General features: G+C 38.4%; 1 protein-coding gene and 1 long non-coding RNA gene across 3 annotated transcripts in view; one reads left to right on the forward strand and one right to left on the reverse strand.

Annotated features, from left to right (window-relative positions):
- SLC4A4 (solute carrier family 4 member 4) overlaps positions 1-11,620 on the forward strand; it is a 457,437-nt gene extending 445,817 nt beyond the window's left edge. For both annotated transcript variants that reach the window (XM_059385120.1, XM_059385100.1), the window contains one exon: positions 10,924-11,620. In XM_059385120.1, the coding sequence (XP_059241103.1) occupies positions 10,924-10,939 (16 nt within the window). In that variant the 3' untranslated portion in view covers positions 10,940-11,620. The remainder of the gene's footprint in view (positions 1-10,923) is intronic.
- On the reverse strand, positions 725-9,540 carry LOC132015892 (uncharacterized). The gene is made up of 4 exons (XR_009403814.1): positions 9,010-9,540; positions 7,643-7,982; positions 6,223-6,353; positions 725-873 (listed from the first exon to the last, which is right to left on the reverse strand). It is a non-coding gene; the product is annotated as an uncharacterized LOC132015892 (long non-coding RNA).
- Positions 11,621-15,463: the final 3,843 nt, after the last annotated feature.

Here is a 15,463-nt window from a genome sequence, read left to right on the forward strand (position 1 = left end):
TGATCTCATAGCATCTTGTGCCCAAAAAGCAAGGAAATGCTGAAAGAATGTAAACGTGGGTGTCTGTCAAAGGACACCAGAGATGACCAGATAGAGCTCCCAATGGCCAAAGCTGGAACAATTTGAACAAAAAGTATTGCTATAGTGTTGAATAATAACTGTGAGGTGCCTGGGTGGCTCAGTGGGTTAAAGCCTCTGCCTTTGGCTCTGGTCATGATCCCAGGGTCCTGAGATCAAGCCCTGCCTCAGGTTGTCTGCTCAGCAGGGACCATGCTTCCTCCTCTCTCTCTGCTTACTTCTGATTTCTGTCTGTCAAATAAATAGGTAAAATATTTAAAAAAAATAATAACCCAAAGTAAAATGTATTTGTCCCAACAGAAATAAATAAATGATTAAATAAATAAATGGGAGAGAAGGAAAAATCTTCCTTACAAAAGTATTCAAATGGTATGTGTAGATACTCTTCCCTTGAGTGTGGCATGGACTTATTGACTCTTAGGCAAAGACAAGAGTAAGAAAAGAGAATTATTAATAACTTTGCTATACTTTGCAAACTCAACTTGAAGCACCTTTAACCAGGGGTTGGGGGTCAACACCAACGGTGCTGTGTCAGGTTGATACCTTGTACCTCTGATTTGATGCAATGAAGACCCCTCACCTCTGTGATGTTCTTCCTGCAAACTCATAACTCCAATTCAATCATTAAAAAGACACCAGAAAAATCTAAACTGAAGGAATTTTATAAAACACATGGTCAAGTATCTTTAAAATTGTCAGTCATGGGAAATAAAGAAAAAATGATACAACTGCCGCAGAGCTGAGCAAGCTAATGAGATGTGACAACTAATGCCATGTTGTATCCTGAATTGGATCCTAGAAGAGAAAAGGACATTGGTGGAAAAAATGGTAAAATAGGACTAATGGCTGTTGTTTACTTAATAGTATTTGAACGGCCGGGTGTGACTGCTAGTTCATAATCCTGCCAAAGTTCTCATCACGTTTCACGACTCAGTGAGATGGTGACCGCCTGAGGGACGTGTCCTCTAACTTCTTCAGGCTCAGGGTTTCCACCGCACCTTGTACTTTCCTCCTTTTATAGCACATCTCACACTGTCTCCTTATGGCACTGGGCAATCTCAAGGGCAAGGATCAGGAGCCATTCCTCATCAGGAGCTATTCCTCATCCATGCCTTCCTCATGCATGGAAGGCATGCCTGCATTTAATAAGTACGTGTGTGTTCGAGTCAAGTTGGTTATAGAACAAGGGCAGCTTTTCAATGAGAGAAAGTAAAGAAAAGCCACCAATTCCTATTCCTTAAATACCAAGCTCCCACTGGCGTATTCCTTGCTGTTTACTGTTTGCTCCAAAACACCCTATATTCCTTTGGAAGTGAAATAATTGCCCCAAACCATTGCATCAAATTGTAGGGAACCTCAGCAACAAGAGTTAGACTGTGATGAAAAGCAAAGGTTTAATGAGCCTTGTTCCAGTGATGTTTCCCCCAGTTGTAAACTATGCACCCTGAGAAAAATCCCCTTCTTAATTATTAGGAGAATTGTGCCTTTAAAAGTAAACCCTGGGTGCCTGGGTGGCTCAGTGGGTTAAAGCCTCTGCCTACGGCTCAGGTCATATCCCAGTATCCTGGGATCAAGGCCCGCATCTGGCTCTCTGCTCAGCAGGGAGCCTGCTTCCCCCTCTCTCTGCCTGCCTCTCTGCCTACTTGTGATCCCTGTCAAATAAATAAATAAATAAATAATCTTTAAAAAAAAAAAAAGTAAACCCTGATCAGATGCTGTTTAGAGATGTAGGAAATATTTGACATTGGTAGTTTCTTGGCGTGGTGTTTTTCTTCTATCATTGCTGGCTTCTTTTCCATTAAATGATCCGAAAATTACCGTGACTTTATTCCCATAGGCTGAAAATTAGCCTGCTAAGCTTGAGCCCAAATCAGATTCTGATGACTAAGAATTAATCTATTTTAGCAGAAGCATGTCTAACGGAAATCAGTCTAGATCTTCTCTGTCACAGCAGAACAGTCGCTGCTGTCGCCTGTGATTGATATACAGTAGCCAAACGTGGAAATCATTCAGGTCAGAACCCCTTTGTTCTCTGGCCAGTATTGATCCGATTTTGTTTTTCCAGAGTACATCTGTTCACATGCGCAGCTTTCACAAGGTTAACAAAACCTTCACTTGGAAGGTTAAAAAAAAAAAAAAAAGAGTTTTAAGAGAGTTTTTGAATCCCTACAGTATTAGAAACTGTTTCTTTCATAGTGTGTCCTTCCACTTCCCGGCATGCACCTTCCCCTCAGCGAACACTCTGTGCCCTGGAATCATTCTTTCTGCCTCCAAACTTCCCTTCTAGTCAACCTTTTAACTAAGGCCCATATCAAATGTCATCTCCTCTTCTATGAAGCTTTCCCAGTATCTTTTTTGATTGTTTATATCATGTATTTGATACCTAATATGTATTACCTTATATCATAGCAATTAGGCAACTGATATATTACATTTAATGTTTACTTTAGAAGAAAGGTTTGAAATCAATGATCAAAAGACTTCACAACAAAAAGTTAGAAAAAAACCCAGAGTAAACCCTGACAAAATAGAAAAAAGGAAATAATAAAAGTGAGAAACAATATAATTAGAAATTGACAAATATTAGAGAAAATTAACAAAACCTAGAGCTGGTTCTTTGAAAAGATCAAACTGATCATTTCTGAAGCTAGACCAATAATGAAAAATAGAAGAGTGAGTCACCAATATCAGGAACAAGACAGGGGTTATTCCCACAGTTTCAATACACATGGATATTCGGAACAGCTTTATGCCAACAAATTCAGCAATTGAGATGAAATGGGAAAATCGTTTGAAAAACATAGACTCACTAGTAGAGACCTAGCTTAATGGGGCATTTTCTCATTTGGTATTTCTTTAACTATTACCTTTGTATTTGTTTCCTTGCATTTTTAGATCGTAATTATAGCAAAAAAGTTTTTAGAAATTATTTACAATCTGCAGTAGATTTTGTCTTATGTTACATTATTTGTGTTACATTCACCATTGTTTACAATTCAAACTGCCTCAGGGGTAGCTTCTTTTAATATTTTAGGGACAAATTCTTTGTTATAGAGTTTATATTATTTGTGTTCTCAGAGCAAATGATATACCGAATTAAGCAGTCTTTACGTGCACAAATATTGTAACAACATGAGTTGAGAAACCATCTCAGGCATGCATGTACAACTTAGGAATGGGTACAAGATGTTCACATTCTCTCTCGTATTTGTTGGAGTACTGTGCTCCCTACTTCTAACCCTAATTCAAACCCTAACCCTACCCAAACACTATCCATAACCCAAACTCTAACCCTAACTGCAACTTAACCCTAACCCTAACCCCAACTCTAACCTAACACTAATCTAACCCTACTGGGAACCTAACCCTAACCCTGTCATAGCAGTGGCCATGTTCATCCTTAGATAGTCTCACAGCACCCTCAACAGGGATATTGGGAAATAGAAGGGTAGATTTAAGCTTTAATTGCCATACTTATGTGAGTGGCATTATTCCAAGAAAATATACACAATATCTTCCCAATCTAGGCTACTGAGAGAGGAGGTGGGAGGCAGGCAAACTCACATTTCAATTACTTCACACTTCAGCTGAAGGGCAGCTTGGGCCATCCCACTCCCACTCATTTTGTGTCGAGTGGTGCCCACCCCGTAGGACGCTGGCCACAGATCCAGAGTTAAGAACAAGATAGATGAAGCAGCAGCAAAGTGGGTAGCTCAAACAAGCAATAGTATCTCTCAGAAAGAAATAATTTAAAAGGCAGAATTATCAGACTTTGAATTAGTTTGGGTTTAAACGGGAGAGGAATGTCTGCACGGGAACAAAGACTTGCCATTGCTCTCCTGACATGGTTTCAAGATGAGTTGGCGCAATACAAGTAGACTTTAATATTTCTTCATTTATTCTGTCCAATAAATATTTGTTTGGTCTTTGCTGTGTGAGGGGGCTTCTCTGTCTGTGAGGGGCTCACAGTCTACTGGGGGAAGACAGATCTGAGCACGCAGTGAGGTAACGCTTATTACCTATGCTCTAAGTGATACACTTCATCTGGCCTAAAGGCAGTGAGGAAAGCTTTCTGTCTTTGCTTATAATTCCAGAAGGCAAACAGAAGTTCCTGATTCCCTAGTCTACAAGTCTGCTAGTGTATATAGCCACCTAAATTTGGATCGAGAGGGGGTGGCTGGGTGGTTCAGTCACCTAAGCAACTGACTCTTGATTTCAGCTCAGGTCTTGATCTCAGGGTAGTGAGAGTGAGCCTTGGGGTGGGTGTGGAGCCTGCTTGAACCTCTCTCTCCCTCCCCCCACCTCCCCACTAGCACATGCTCTCCAAATAAACAAACAAACAAACAAACAAACAAACAAATAAATATCTTGAAAATTTCCTGGACTACCTCTGAGCCTGTTGCCACTATGACGGGCCTGATCCTTGTCCACCTTGCCAAACACCTTCTCCTGTAATACGCCTCATCCCCACCTTCCTAATTACCAAACTCTCTGATTTGTTAGAATTCTTACTGAGAAAGGGAATTTTACGAATCCGAGACCCCCTTCCAACCTATGTTCAGGGACTCTTTTAACCAATTACCTTTGTTTCATTAGGAACTTTAAGTTTTCCTTAATTTCAAGATTTTGAAGTGGTTCAAAGTGGTCACATTGTTGGCTCTCTTTGTGCTCCTTGAGAACTGGTACCTTTGTGTTGTTGATTCTGCTATGAGAAACATGGTCTACTTTTCCAATTATTCATTCCAGCCCATTGTTTCTGATTTCTAGGGTTCCTTTCCATGCATCAGTGATCAGGTGTGGCAAGACAATGAGGAAATCTACATGCTTTATCACTTAGATTAACCCAGACTTGGAGTCCACTTGAGACGTGACAAGGTCACAGGACTCAGGCTCTGCTCCTTCCCTTGAGTGCACAGGCCACGCAGGTTAACTCTCACAGGTGTCATGGTCTGTCATTTCATGAAAATTATTCTTGTTCTGAATTGCACACCATCCCCCGAAGCCCACCACAACTCCCCCCAAATTGAGGCAATTACAGGTCTGTGACTGCCCCTAACCACTGCTTACTTCATTTGCATGTCATTTTCTCATTATGATGCCGTTACAGTAAGAGTTGGTGCTAGGGCCGGAGTGACTCGGAGTTGGCTATGTGCAGTGCGGTTGCGATGGATGTTTAACTCAGCGTGGCCTGTTCTGGCTGCTCTATTGTGATTAAAGGGTACAGATGATTCTGCCCAATTTCTCTGTTTGTTTTCTCTTTCTCTGAGTTCTGGCTGGCTGGCATAATGCCTCCTGGATTCAACAATCGACTCTATTTCTACTGGCTAGTGCAGGTACATTTCTCCTTCTTCTATAGCATAGATTCCCCCTCTGACATTTTCTTCCCAGAAAATTGGTGGGAGTCTGTGATTTACTCTAGCGCTCACTCTCTATTGTTACCCTCGACTGTAATAGAATTGAGACTCTGAATAAATGGCATGTTTTTAATATAGCCAAACACTGATACATTAATCATTTAAGCCTGTTTTCTTGAAATTTTCAAATAAGTAAACTTATAACACATTTAAATCCCTTAACTCTGCCGAGAAGTGCACAGTAGGAGTAAGAGCTCAGGGTAAGAAGTTAGTTGGCTCTGAAATCCACTTCAGGCAATTACTGCTTGCAGCTTTAGAAATTTGGGCATGTTTCCTAAACTCCTTGAGCCCTGTTATGATCACCTGCAAAGGTAACTAACAAAACCTGCACCCCAGAGACTTTGTGTGTGGGAAATGGATACGTGAAGCACCTTAGTCCTTTAGCTAACAGACTCAGAGAGTTGAGGGCATGGAGTTTGGGGTCACACCAGGGTTTGATCCCTGGCAATGCCATTCAATGGTTTTGTGACCTTGAGAGAGCTTGTTCTCTTCTTTCTGCTTCGGTGTTCTCATATGTCAAAAGGGAATAAGATTTCCTGTCTCTTAGGGCTATTGTATGGATTCAGTAGTATGGTGAAAGTAAGGTGGTCTGTAGCACAGTGCCTACCAGGCAAGGTAGTAAGTGTTCAATAGATGTTAGCTGTGTTAATGTGATAAGTTATGCCATAGCTATTATTATCATTTGCTCAATAAATGTAGTTACATCTAAATTTAACAAAAAGAAGGGCACCTGCATGGCTCAGTCATTAAGCGTCTGCCTTCGGCTCAGGTCATGATCCCATCAGGCTGCCTGCTCAGTAGGAAGCCTGCTTCTCTCTCTCCCACGTTCCTTCTTTGTGTTCCCTCCATTGCTGTCTGTCTCTGTTAAATAAGTAGATAAAATCTATAACAACAACAACAACAATAACAACAACAAAAATTTGACAAAAAAGTTTCTCTTGGGAAAAAACAAACAAACAAACAAACAAAGAGATGAGCAAACAAACAAACTTCTTTTGACACAAAAAACAGGGAGCCATGTGCATGATCTAAGAAAAAGGCACTTAATTAGGCAGCCTAGCCCATGATCATGAGTCATTTTACAAGGAACGTCCTCAAATCTTAGAAATATCAGCATTGAGAGAGAGTCATAGAAGTTTGCTCACTTTCACTCTTGCATTAAAATGAAACCAGAGACTGGGATGTGGGTAGTGTTCCAATATTTGTGAGATAATGGCTGTTGTATAGCATGTGGGGATTTGTGAAAAGAATCCCCACATGCTATAGAATATTTATATTCTATATATGCTTTAGAATATTTATCAAATATATCATTATTATGATATGTTATCATTATTATGCTATATTATCATTATTTAACATGGGTAACAGGCATCGGGATATGATATTTTCCTCGGCAAAGACAGACTCAACCACAGGGTTATTTTTCCATAAATGACCTGAGGAAAGACTAAGGTAGAATTTATTCCAAATGAAATGCCATGGTATACGGGTCATGTTTTTACAGAATTATCTGAATGTAGATGGTATTTTTTTTTCTTTTCTTGAAACATGTTAATATTATTTTTCTCTATTTGAACACTTGTGAGGTGAGTAAATGCCATGTAAAAAACAATTCCAAAACTCTACTTGGAGCAGTCTGAAAGCAGGTGGAAGTTTAAAAAGATATCCTTTTTTTCTTTTTAAACCTTTAAAGCTTTTCATTTTCTTGTCGCAGGATAGCTAATGTATAATTGTTGTAGTTAAATGACCATTTTTAATCCCAGAATTCTGTTCATGAAAAACCATTGCAAAAGTTAATATACCTGCTGGTTTTGTAGATACTATTTATCGACTGCTCTCATAGAAAATAAATGGGTCTGATAGTAGCATAGCCTGTCTCTCCTCTCCACACTTTGTCTTCCTAAACCCAGCCCTGGGGGTGGGGGGTGCTCCCATGCAGGACTTTCTGGTAAATGTGTAACAATCTGCTTTCAGGAAAATAAACAAAAAATGTATTAGATTGCAGCGTATGCTGGTGTCTATTATGTATAAATTCCCACTATGGCTGATTCCCATATAGTGCATCTAGAGTTGGGAAGAGATGCGTACAGTCAACACCCAGCGAGCTAGAGCTGGCCCCAGCCCCACTCATCGCTCCTATTCCTTACCCAACATTGACTCTGGTGGGGCTGATGTTAACATCACTCCAGAGGAAAGAGTAGACACACGAATGAGGAACAGCCAGTCTTGGTGCCTAATTCCTTTGCCCCAGGTATGATCCAAGGGAGGACATGTGGCCCAGTTAGGACTAATCAAGGTCATTGTCTTCTCCTCCTCCTCCTTTTCCTCCTCCTTCTTCTTCTTTTTAAGGAACTTGGTACTTGAAAGCTAGAGAGAAGTTCTTTCTTTGCTCTTGAATAATAAGAGCTGTAATGTCAAAAACTCAGAGCTTCCGGATCCTTGCTCCCCTTGCAGTTGTCATAGGAGAGAATGAGGGCGAGCGGAGACCTGGGAAGATGAGAGATGGATGGATGGACAGAGAGGGAGAGAGAAAGAGAGAGATTGACAACATATTTGCAATACCTTTTATAGCTACCTGAGGCAAAATTTCCATTAGATTCTCAAGTTAACTTGAATTCTGTTTCTCTAACTTGCCATTTAGTACTATCGGGCATCTTCAAGTAATACAATACTACAAAACTATGAAAATGATGATTTAGAAGCATAGTAATTCAATAATTCAGTAATAATTGATTTTTCTATAATTACCATGAATTTTATTTAAGATTTTTAAAAAGTTCTTAAAGATGCATATCAATTAAAGTTCTGTGTTTTCTATGGCTTTGGGGTCCTTCTGTCCCTTGAAAATTATCACTTAAGTGGGCCAAATGATCCATACCATGCACATACTAATTTTTCATTAAAATGGACACATACATATGCAAAACACCCACAACCCCCCGCCCCCCGATTCCAATGTGAGTTCAAGACACACATATCTAGAAAAATAATGGCTGGAGATAACTACATTTTTCTTCAAAAAACAAAACCCAAACCAAAAACGCTTCTCCCAATACTGTATACATTATCTTAGAACCATCTGTTTCCATGGCTGCTCAGATAGCTGTATGATTCCTGGGTGCCAGAAGCTGGCACCATAAAAAAAAAAAAAAAAGCTGAAATTTTGATTCCAAATTTTCCACAAATACCTCTTGCACATTTTTAGTTATTAAAGAAGTTTCCATAAAGATCTGAATGTTGAGGCACTGTCGCATCACTGTTCACAGCCACGGCTGAGTCTGCCTTGTGGCTTGGTATTTCCTAGCTCTGTGAACTTTGGTAAGTATTTAACTTTAAAAACCAGTTGCCTCATATGTCAAAGGAGAATATTTCTATCCAGGAGGTCATTACGTTTTCATCTGTCCTGCAACCCATGCCAGCACCTTATCTGAAACTTTCCCTTTCCTACCTGCCATCTACATGACTACCCTGGAAATAAGGGTGAGTGTTTCCACTCTTGAGCCCACTCACATACCTGCACTGGGGTTTTCCTTTTTCCACCACTGCTGTATTTCGTGGGTCTGGTTTCTTGTGCTATTTTGGGGTACTCACGTGTGTCCTGAGATGATGATAAAAATAGTGTCTACAAGGGGTTTTGCGAAGTTACGGGCATAGGCTCATATGCTGGATAATACATCACTGAAGTAGAGGCAGCTGAGAATGACAGCCAGTCTTTGCCCAATAGTGACGATAACCACTGACGGGGCTTTTCTGCATCCACAGGGATAGTGCGTGATCTTGGCTTCCACTCTGCTTCCTAGAGCTGACCCTTTATGATGATTGGCCATATTTTCATGTTAACTTTTCCCTCTCATCCCTAACTCTCCTGTGATCCTTCTGGTCTAGAGATTCCATCTTCTGAAGTCTTGGCTCCACCAGTCCTTCATCTCTCTCTCTCAGCCCAGGTAACCTTCAACGATCTTCCTTCCAAGTATGGGAGTCAGAGTCATTTCCTTCCCTCTATGTTGGCTTTTAAATCTTTGTTACATAAACTCTTTCACCCACTTTCTTCAGGGACTTCCTCTTCAGTCTCAAGAAACTAGTTAGGAAGCAAAAGAAACAAAACAACACAAAATCCAACCAACCAACATCAATTAAAAATTAAACCAAACCCATAAATGAATGTGAATGTATTTTTTTTTTTCATTTTACCTTGTAGAAAAATGCTAACACTTCAGGATTCCTCTGAACAATTGAGAGAAGGATGAAAGTACATGAAAGGAGGTAAAATAAGAAAGATTGAAATTTCGAGATCTTATTACCTTAATATAAGAGACATGACCTACTGAACACCACTGGTCTGGTGTTGGGCATCTGAATAAACCTTGGCTAATAATGTCCCTTTCTAGGAATATTAAAATTACAACTCCAAAAGGATAGCCTTTCTTAGGTGTAAAAAATTTAAGATGTAAAACTTGAATGTTAGTAGTGGTCTTGTTTCCTGCCAGAGGAAATCCATCCACAGACCAAGAAGGAAGAGTGTAGGAGACTTGCAAAGAGAACAGAGTTGACAGACCCAGTGAGGAACTTGAATAGCACTTTTCCCAGAACTTGGTGCCTGTGGTTAGAGTTCTAACTACATTCCTATTTTATTGGGCTTTAGGAGTTGGGTTTCTGTCATTTTTGTGACCCAGAGTCCTATTACAAATATCCGCCTTGTGAGGTTTCTGTGTACTTTAGACACAGCTCTTTTGACTCCTTAGCATAATATGTGGCACTTAATAAGCCCACAGGATGTGGTTGTTATTGTCTAAAACAATTCGCTCTTTGCCATCTCACTTGTGATACCAAAATTTCTTAATCACTACCAATGCTTGTCCAAGACAAAGTGATTTATTCATTTACCAACCGTTCTATCTATTGAAGTTAAGGAATCACTCCTATTCTTTTTCACCATCACAAACTCTTAGGAACAGCCACTTACTTAGGGCAGTGTCTGACACATAGAAAGCAGTGAATGATTTGTTCAGTGAATGTGTTTGGGATGTAATAGAGGAATAATTGATTAATTTCTGTGATTTAAGAACATGCAAATTAAACTATCACTCCTAACTGTTGCCACACATATTGAAATCAACATTTTGGGCGCCTGGGTGGTTCAGTGGGTTAAGCTGCTGCCTTTGGCTCAGGTCATGATCTCAGGGTCCTAGGATCGAGTCCCGCATCGGGCTCTCTGCTCATCAGGGAGCCTGCTTTCCTCTCTGTCTCTCTGCCTGCTTATGATCTCTCTCTGTCAAATAAATAAATAAATAAAATATTAAAAAAAATAAATCAACATTTTGTGTTACTGAAAAAAAATTTGGTCATTTCCTTGACACTGACAAAACTTGTATTGAATAAGTGAGACTTTGGTTTTGTATTAATTCAGAAAACTGACCTACTTTTGCAGGTTTAGGATTACTTAATGAAAATCCACCCAAGGTTATTGTGTTCTGAACTTATCTTGACCTAATGAAGGAAGATCGGCTTTACCTGAAGCAAAAAGTATCGAAGCTCACCATGTCATAAAGTTTGCCACATATCTTTTACTACACGTTATGTATTTAAACTTCCTTGTTTGCAGATTTTAAGAGATATTTCAAAAATGGCCTCTGTTGTGCACTGGTCGTGTGATTTATGGTAAGGAGAGAATCATTTTCTAGGAAACCACGTTAATATTAACCTCTGCTATTCGAGAGAAATGTTGACTTAACAAAAGCACTTTCCTAATAACTTACCTGGATTGACATTCCATTGTGATTCCACTTAGTACTACAGAAGCTACACATTATTTATCAGCAAGTTTTGTACCTTATTTTGCTGCTCCAAAGTGGACATAAACATCTCTAAAGAGACTCAGACTTTGGCATTTTTTCCTTCTTTAAAACCATTCTTCTCAACTTTTATTCTTTCCAATGAAGTTTTGTCTGTCTCACTTTTAGAAAAGAGAACCTCAGGTGTTACCTATTGAAAGCCTTCAAGAATAAACTATCCACGTACAAGGGGCGGGGGGAAACAACCTGTGCTCGGTCTTATCTGAGGACAGAGAACATTCAGGGTTTAAATTGTGGAATGAAAGAATAAAGACTGGCTTTGAAGCTATGAAAGTTTGTTTTGTGATGTTTTTGTTTGCCATGGATGCCTTCAAGAAACTGATGAAAGCTATGTCTCCACTCCCTAGAGAGCTCTCTGCATCGATGTACACAAAATTCATGACATTTTGGAGTTCATAAACATACTGAAAATCTCCTATAAATTCCGTGTTAAAAGAACAAGTTCCAAGTAGTAAAGATTGTTTAATACTTAACTAAGTTGCTTTCCACGAAGATTGGTTCAAATGGGAACTATGGCCTTTGTTGTTTCACTTCTGGACTTAGTGTCTGTTTACTGGAACACTGCAGATCTAAAGAGACTGCCTGCACTGGGAATCTTTGAGAGATATGCTTTTTGTGCAACGCATGTGCATTCATATTACAAATACTGAAATGGAGAGAAGCATCTGCTCTGTCTGAAATAGTACCTGCTATAATGGGACATGCATCATGATTTTGGGAGGAGAGTGAATTCATAAAGAGTTGACTATATAGGATTGGACGTGAAATTAAATTTAGGTTCATTAATCATAAAGAAGTCAATGCACCAAAATGTTCTAAGTATTTTCTTCTAATATGATAAATAAAATTGGGATGCGTTATTATTTGACAGAAAATAATAAATGGAGAACACAAAAGTGGTCTTGGGATATTTGTTGCTATTTTATGGCCAGAAGACTTCTGCTGCTGGTAATGAACTTATACACGGTTTACCAGCGTGTTAATCCACAGGGACATCACAGCCTTCTAACAGTATGTCTTTTTAAAAAGTATGAATGAACATCATGGCCAAAAAAGGATAATTGATGTTTTTCTTCACTAGTGTATGTTTATAACAAAAGCACATGATAATAAATACATACATACATACATACATAAATTGCATATATAAAATTATATATTATTATATATGTAATAACATGTATGAACAATATTTATATGATTAAATATATATGTAATGATATAAATATCTTTAGGTGCCTCTGGCATAGATACATGCAATAGAAATTGCCATTAGTGATACACACTACAATTTAAGAAACATAATTACTTTATTATGAGATCGTTAGATCCAATTTCCTTCACATCTATTACTATCATTATAAAACTCCATTATCTTTTGCACCATCATCTTCCAGTCAATGTTCTTATTTAAACACATCCATCCAAAGATTTTAACCCTATTGTCTCCTACTTTAATTGGAAAAGTACAGAATACATGCTCTTTAGACTCCTGCCTGAGAATGCTACATGCAACTATTTGCTTTTGGTTCTCAGATCAGAGAAGACTGACATTTTCAGAGCACTTTTGAAGGGTCTGAAGTCGACGTGTACCTCTTGTTCAGTGTTTTCAGAATTTTTTTAGTGAGGGCCAGAGTAAAGATAAATATGTATGACTTATTACACAGTATGTATACATAAAAACAAAAATTTCTGAATAATATATTATGCTTACCATCTGTATTATTTAAATACATACTTAAATAAAGTGTAATCCACTTTAATATTTATTATATTTCATTCTTTCTATTTTATTTTAATCTCTTTCATGAAAAATGCTGTCCTTGAATTGATTTCACAAACTCTGAAGAATGAAAACAGCTTAAAAAAATCCTACTAAAAGTTAAAGTTTCTCGAAATTTAATGGGTAAAAGAAAACCTGAAGGAGCTCTTTCAAAATGTGGATTATTAGGCTCACCTTCAGATACTCTGATTCACTAGTGTAGTCCAAAAATTGACAATATTTCAGAAGCTTCCAAAATCATTCTGATGCATATTTTGAGATGTGAATTTTATCTAGTAATCCATGTCCTATTTTTGGATTAACTTAGATCAGCTGAAAATTATACACTGACCTTAGGCTGTTTTGGCTTACTGCAGGGTTACTTTTACTGAGACAAGCTTTGGTGTCCTGCCCTCAGTTTTCATTGAAAGATGCAAGAAACAATTTAATATTGCACTTTCATAGGCATGTCACTGAGACAAAAGTCTTCACAGCATAGTAGGGTTGCCTATATGAAGCCTCAAGGAAAATTATTTTCAGCACTACATACCTAGGAAAGCTCCTCTTCCCTTTAAGAGTTGTTATCCTCTCTTATCAAGAAAGTATCATATAATTGACTAGTTTGTGTCACAACAGCTAAGACTTTGTTATAACTATTGTATTCCTAGCACCTAGAACTTGGCTCATAGTAGATACTAGCAAAATAAATATTTGTTGAATTGAATTGAATCGAATGTTTCCTTTTCACTTCAGCTGCCAACAATATTGGAGACAAATTCACACCTCAACTTTGACACCATGGGAGATTTTATGACATATGTATATACACATCTACTGCCTTTGTGATTTTTGACAATCTATGCTGATTTGTGTGATTCTGTATGTGGCAGTGTCTATATAAACAAATATCACCAACGACTATTATGTGTATAGTACAAAAATTTTGAAATTATTTTCATGTGTATAACTTTTTCTCCTCACAAGAAATTGATATAAAAATAGAGAGTTTTCATGATTTACCTAATTCAGGCAAGTATTTTCTGCCTATATGACTCCTATTCCTTGCATTGTGCTGAGGCTGACAATTACAGACCAGGGGCCATGTCCTGTTTTTGTGTGGTGCATGAGCCATACAAAACACTTTTAAAGGATTAAAGAAAATTTGAGAGAGATTAATATTTTGTGACTTGGGAAAATTGTTAGAAACTTAAACTTCGGTGTTCATAACTAAAGTTTTACTGGAGAATGACCATACCCATTTGTTTACCTATCATCTATGGCTACTTCCCAAGCTACAATTATAGAGGTGAGTAGTTGCTACAAAGGCCACCATCCCTACATACAGCCTGCCGAACCTAAAATACTTACATCTGTAAGTTTACAGAAAATTTGCCAACTTTTTACTGCATTTTTACCTTAGGCTTCAACCAACCTACTTCTTCTTGGGAAAATGCTGACTTGCAAAAGAGGACTGGTGGGTATGGTGCTTAGCCATGAAGTAGAATATTTACCTGGATTTAGATAAGCAGCATGAATAAATCTCTGTACAAGTATAAACGAATTCTGTTGGTTTTTTAAAATTAAACTCAACTATTCCTTGATATTTCTGTTCAATTTATTGTGCTTGCCAAAATTTAAGTCATTTCATATTTCTACACTTAATAGCCATCTTTCAAATGAATAGACATTCCTTTTCATCTTAGTGGATCTATATTTTCTCTGGGGATGGTTTAGTTTCTATAACTTGACCTAAAGTATCAAGATAATAATATTATGCTTTGAGCTAGAATTGTTCCCAATCTACCGTCAAATCAGGTCTATGGAGAGTAAGGGAACTTAGAGGGTCTGAATAGGGTTTCTCTCACCTTGAGATGTAAGGTTTCTGTTTTTTGAGCTTTGCAGTGTAGTTTCAACCTCATCATAGGTTGGAAAGAAAGAAGGGTAAATGGAGGAGTATAGGCAGAGGGAGGAAGACTAAAGAAAAAGGGGAAGGTTGTTAAAGAGACTTGACCAAGTGATACTCAACTCATCTTCATAAACTCCTATGGAAGTTTGGAGCTCTGGCTTTTACAACTGGAAACAAATGGGTCACACAGTAAGTGTTTACTCAAGGTCATGATCCGCCCCCCTGCTCCCGAGCTCTTGGTTTCTACAGTTTATCCCACTGCTATGTGGGTGTCTGTCTTGAAATTCATAATCCTCTCAAGCCTTCGTAAGGGGCTGAGGACTTGGATGAAATCATTACAAGAATAGCATAAGCCTGTGGCTACAGAGTATTGTTTCACAAATATTGTGGAAACTTAGCCTCCCAAGTCTGCTGCTGACAGAGAGCTGGAGTCTGCAGTGTTTGTCCA

The sequence above is a fragment of the Mustela nigripes genome, chromosome 1 (genome assembly GCF_022355385.1).
Source record: "Mustela nigripes isolate SB6536 chromosome 1, MUSNIG.SB6536, whole genome shotgun sequence".
NCBI classification, from domain to species: Eukaryota; Metazoa; Chordata; class Mammalia; order Carnivora; family Mustelidae; genus Mustela; species Mustela nigripes.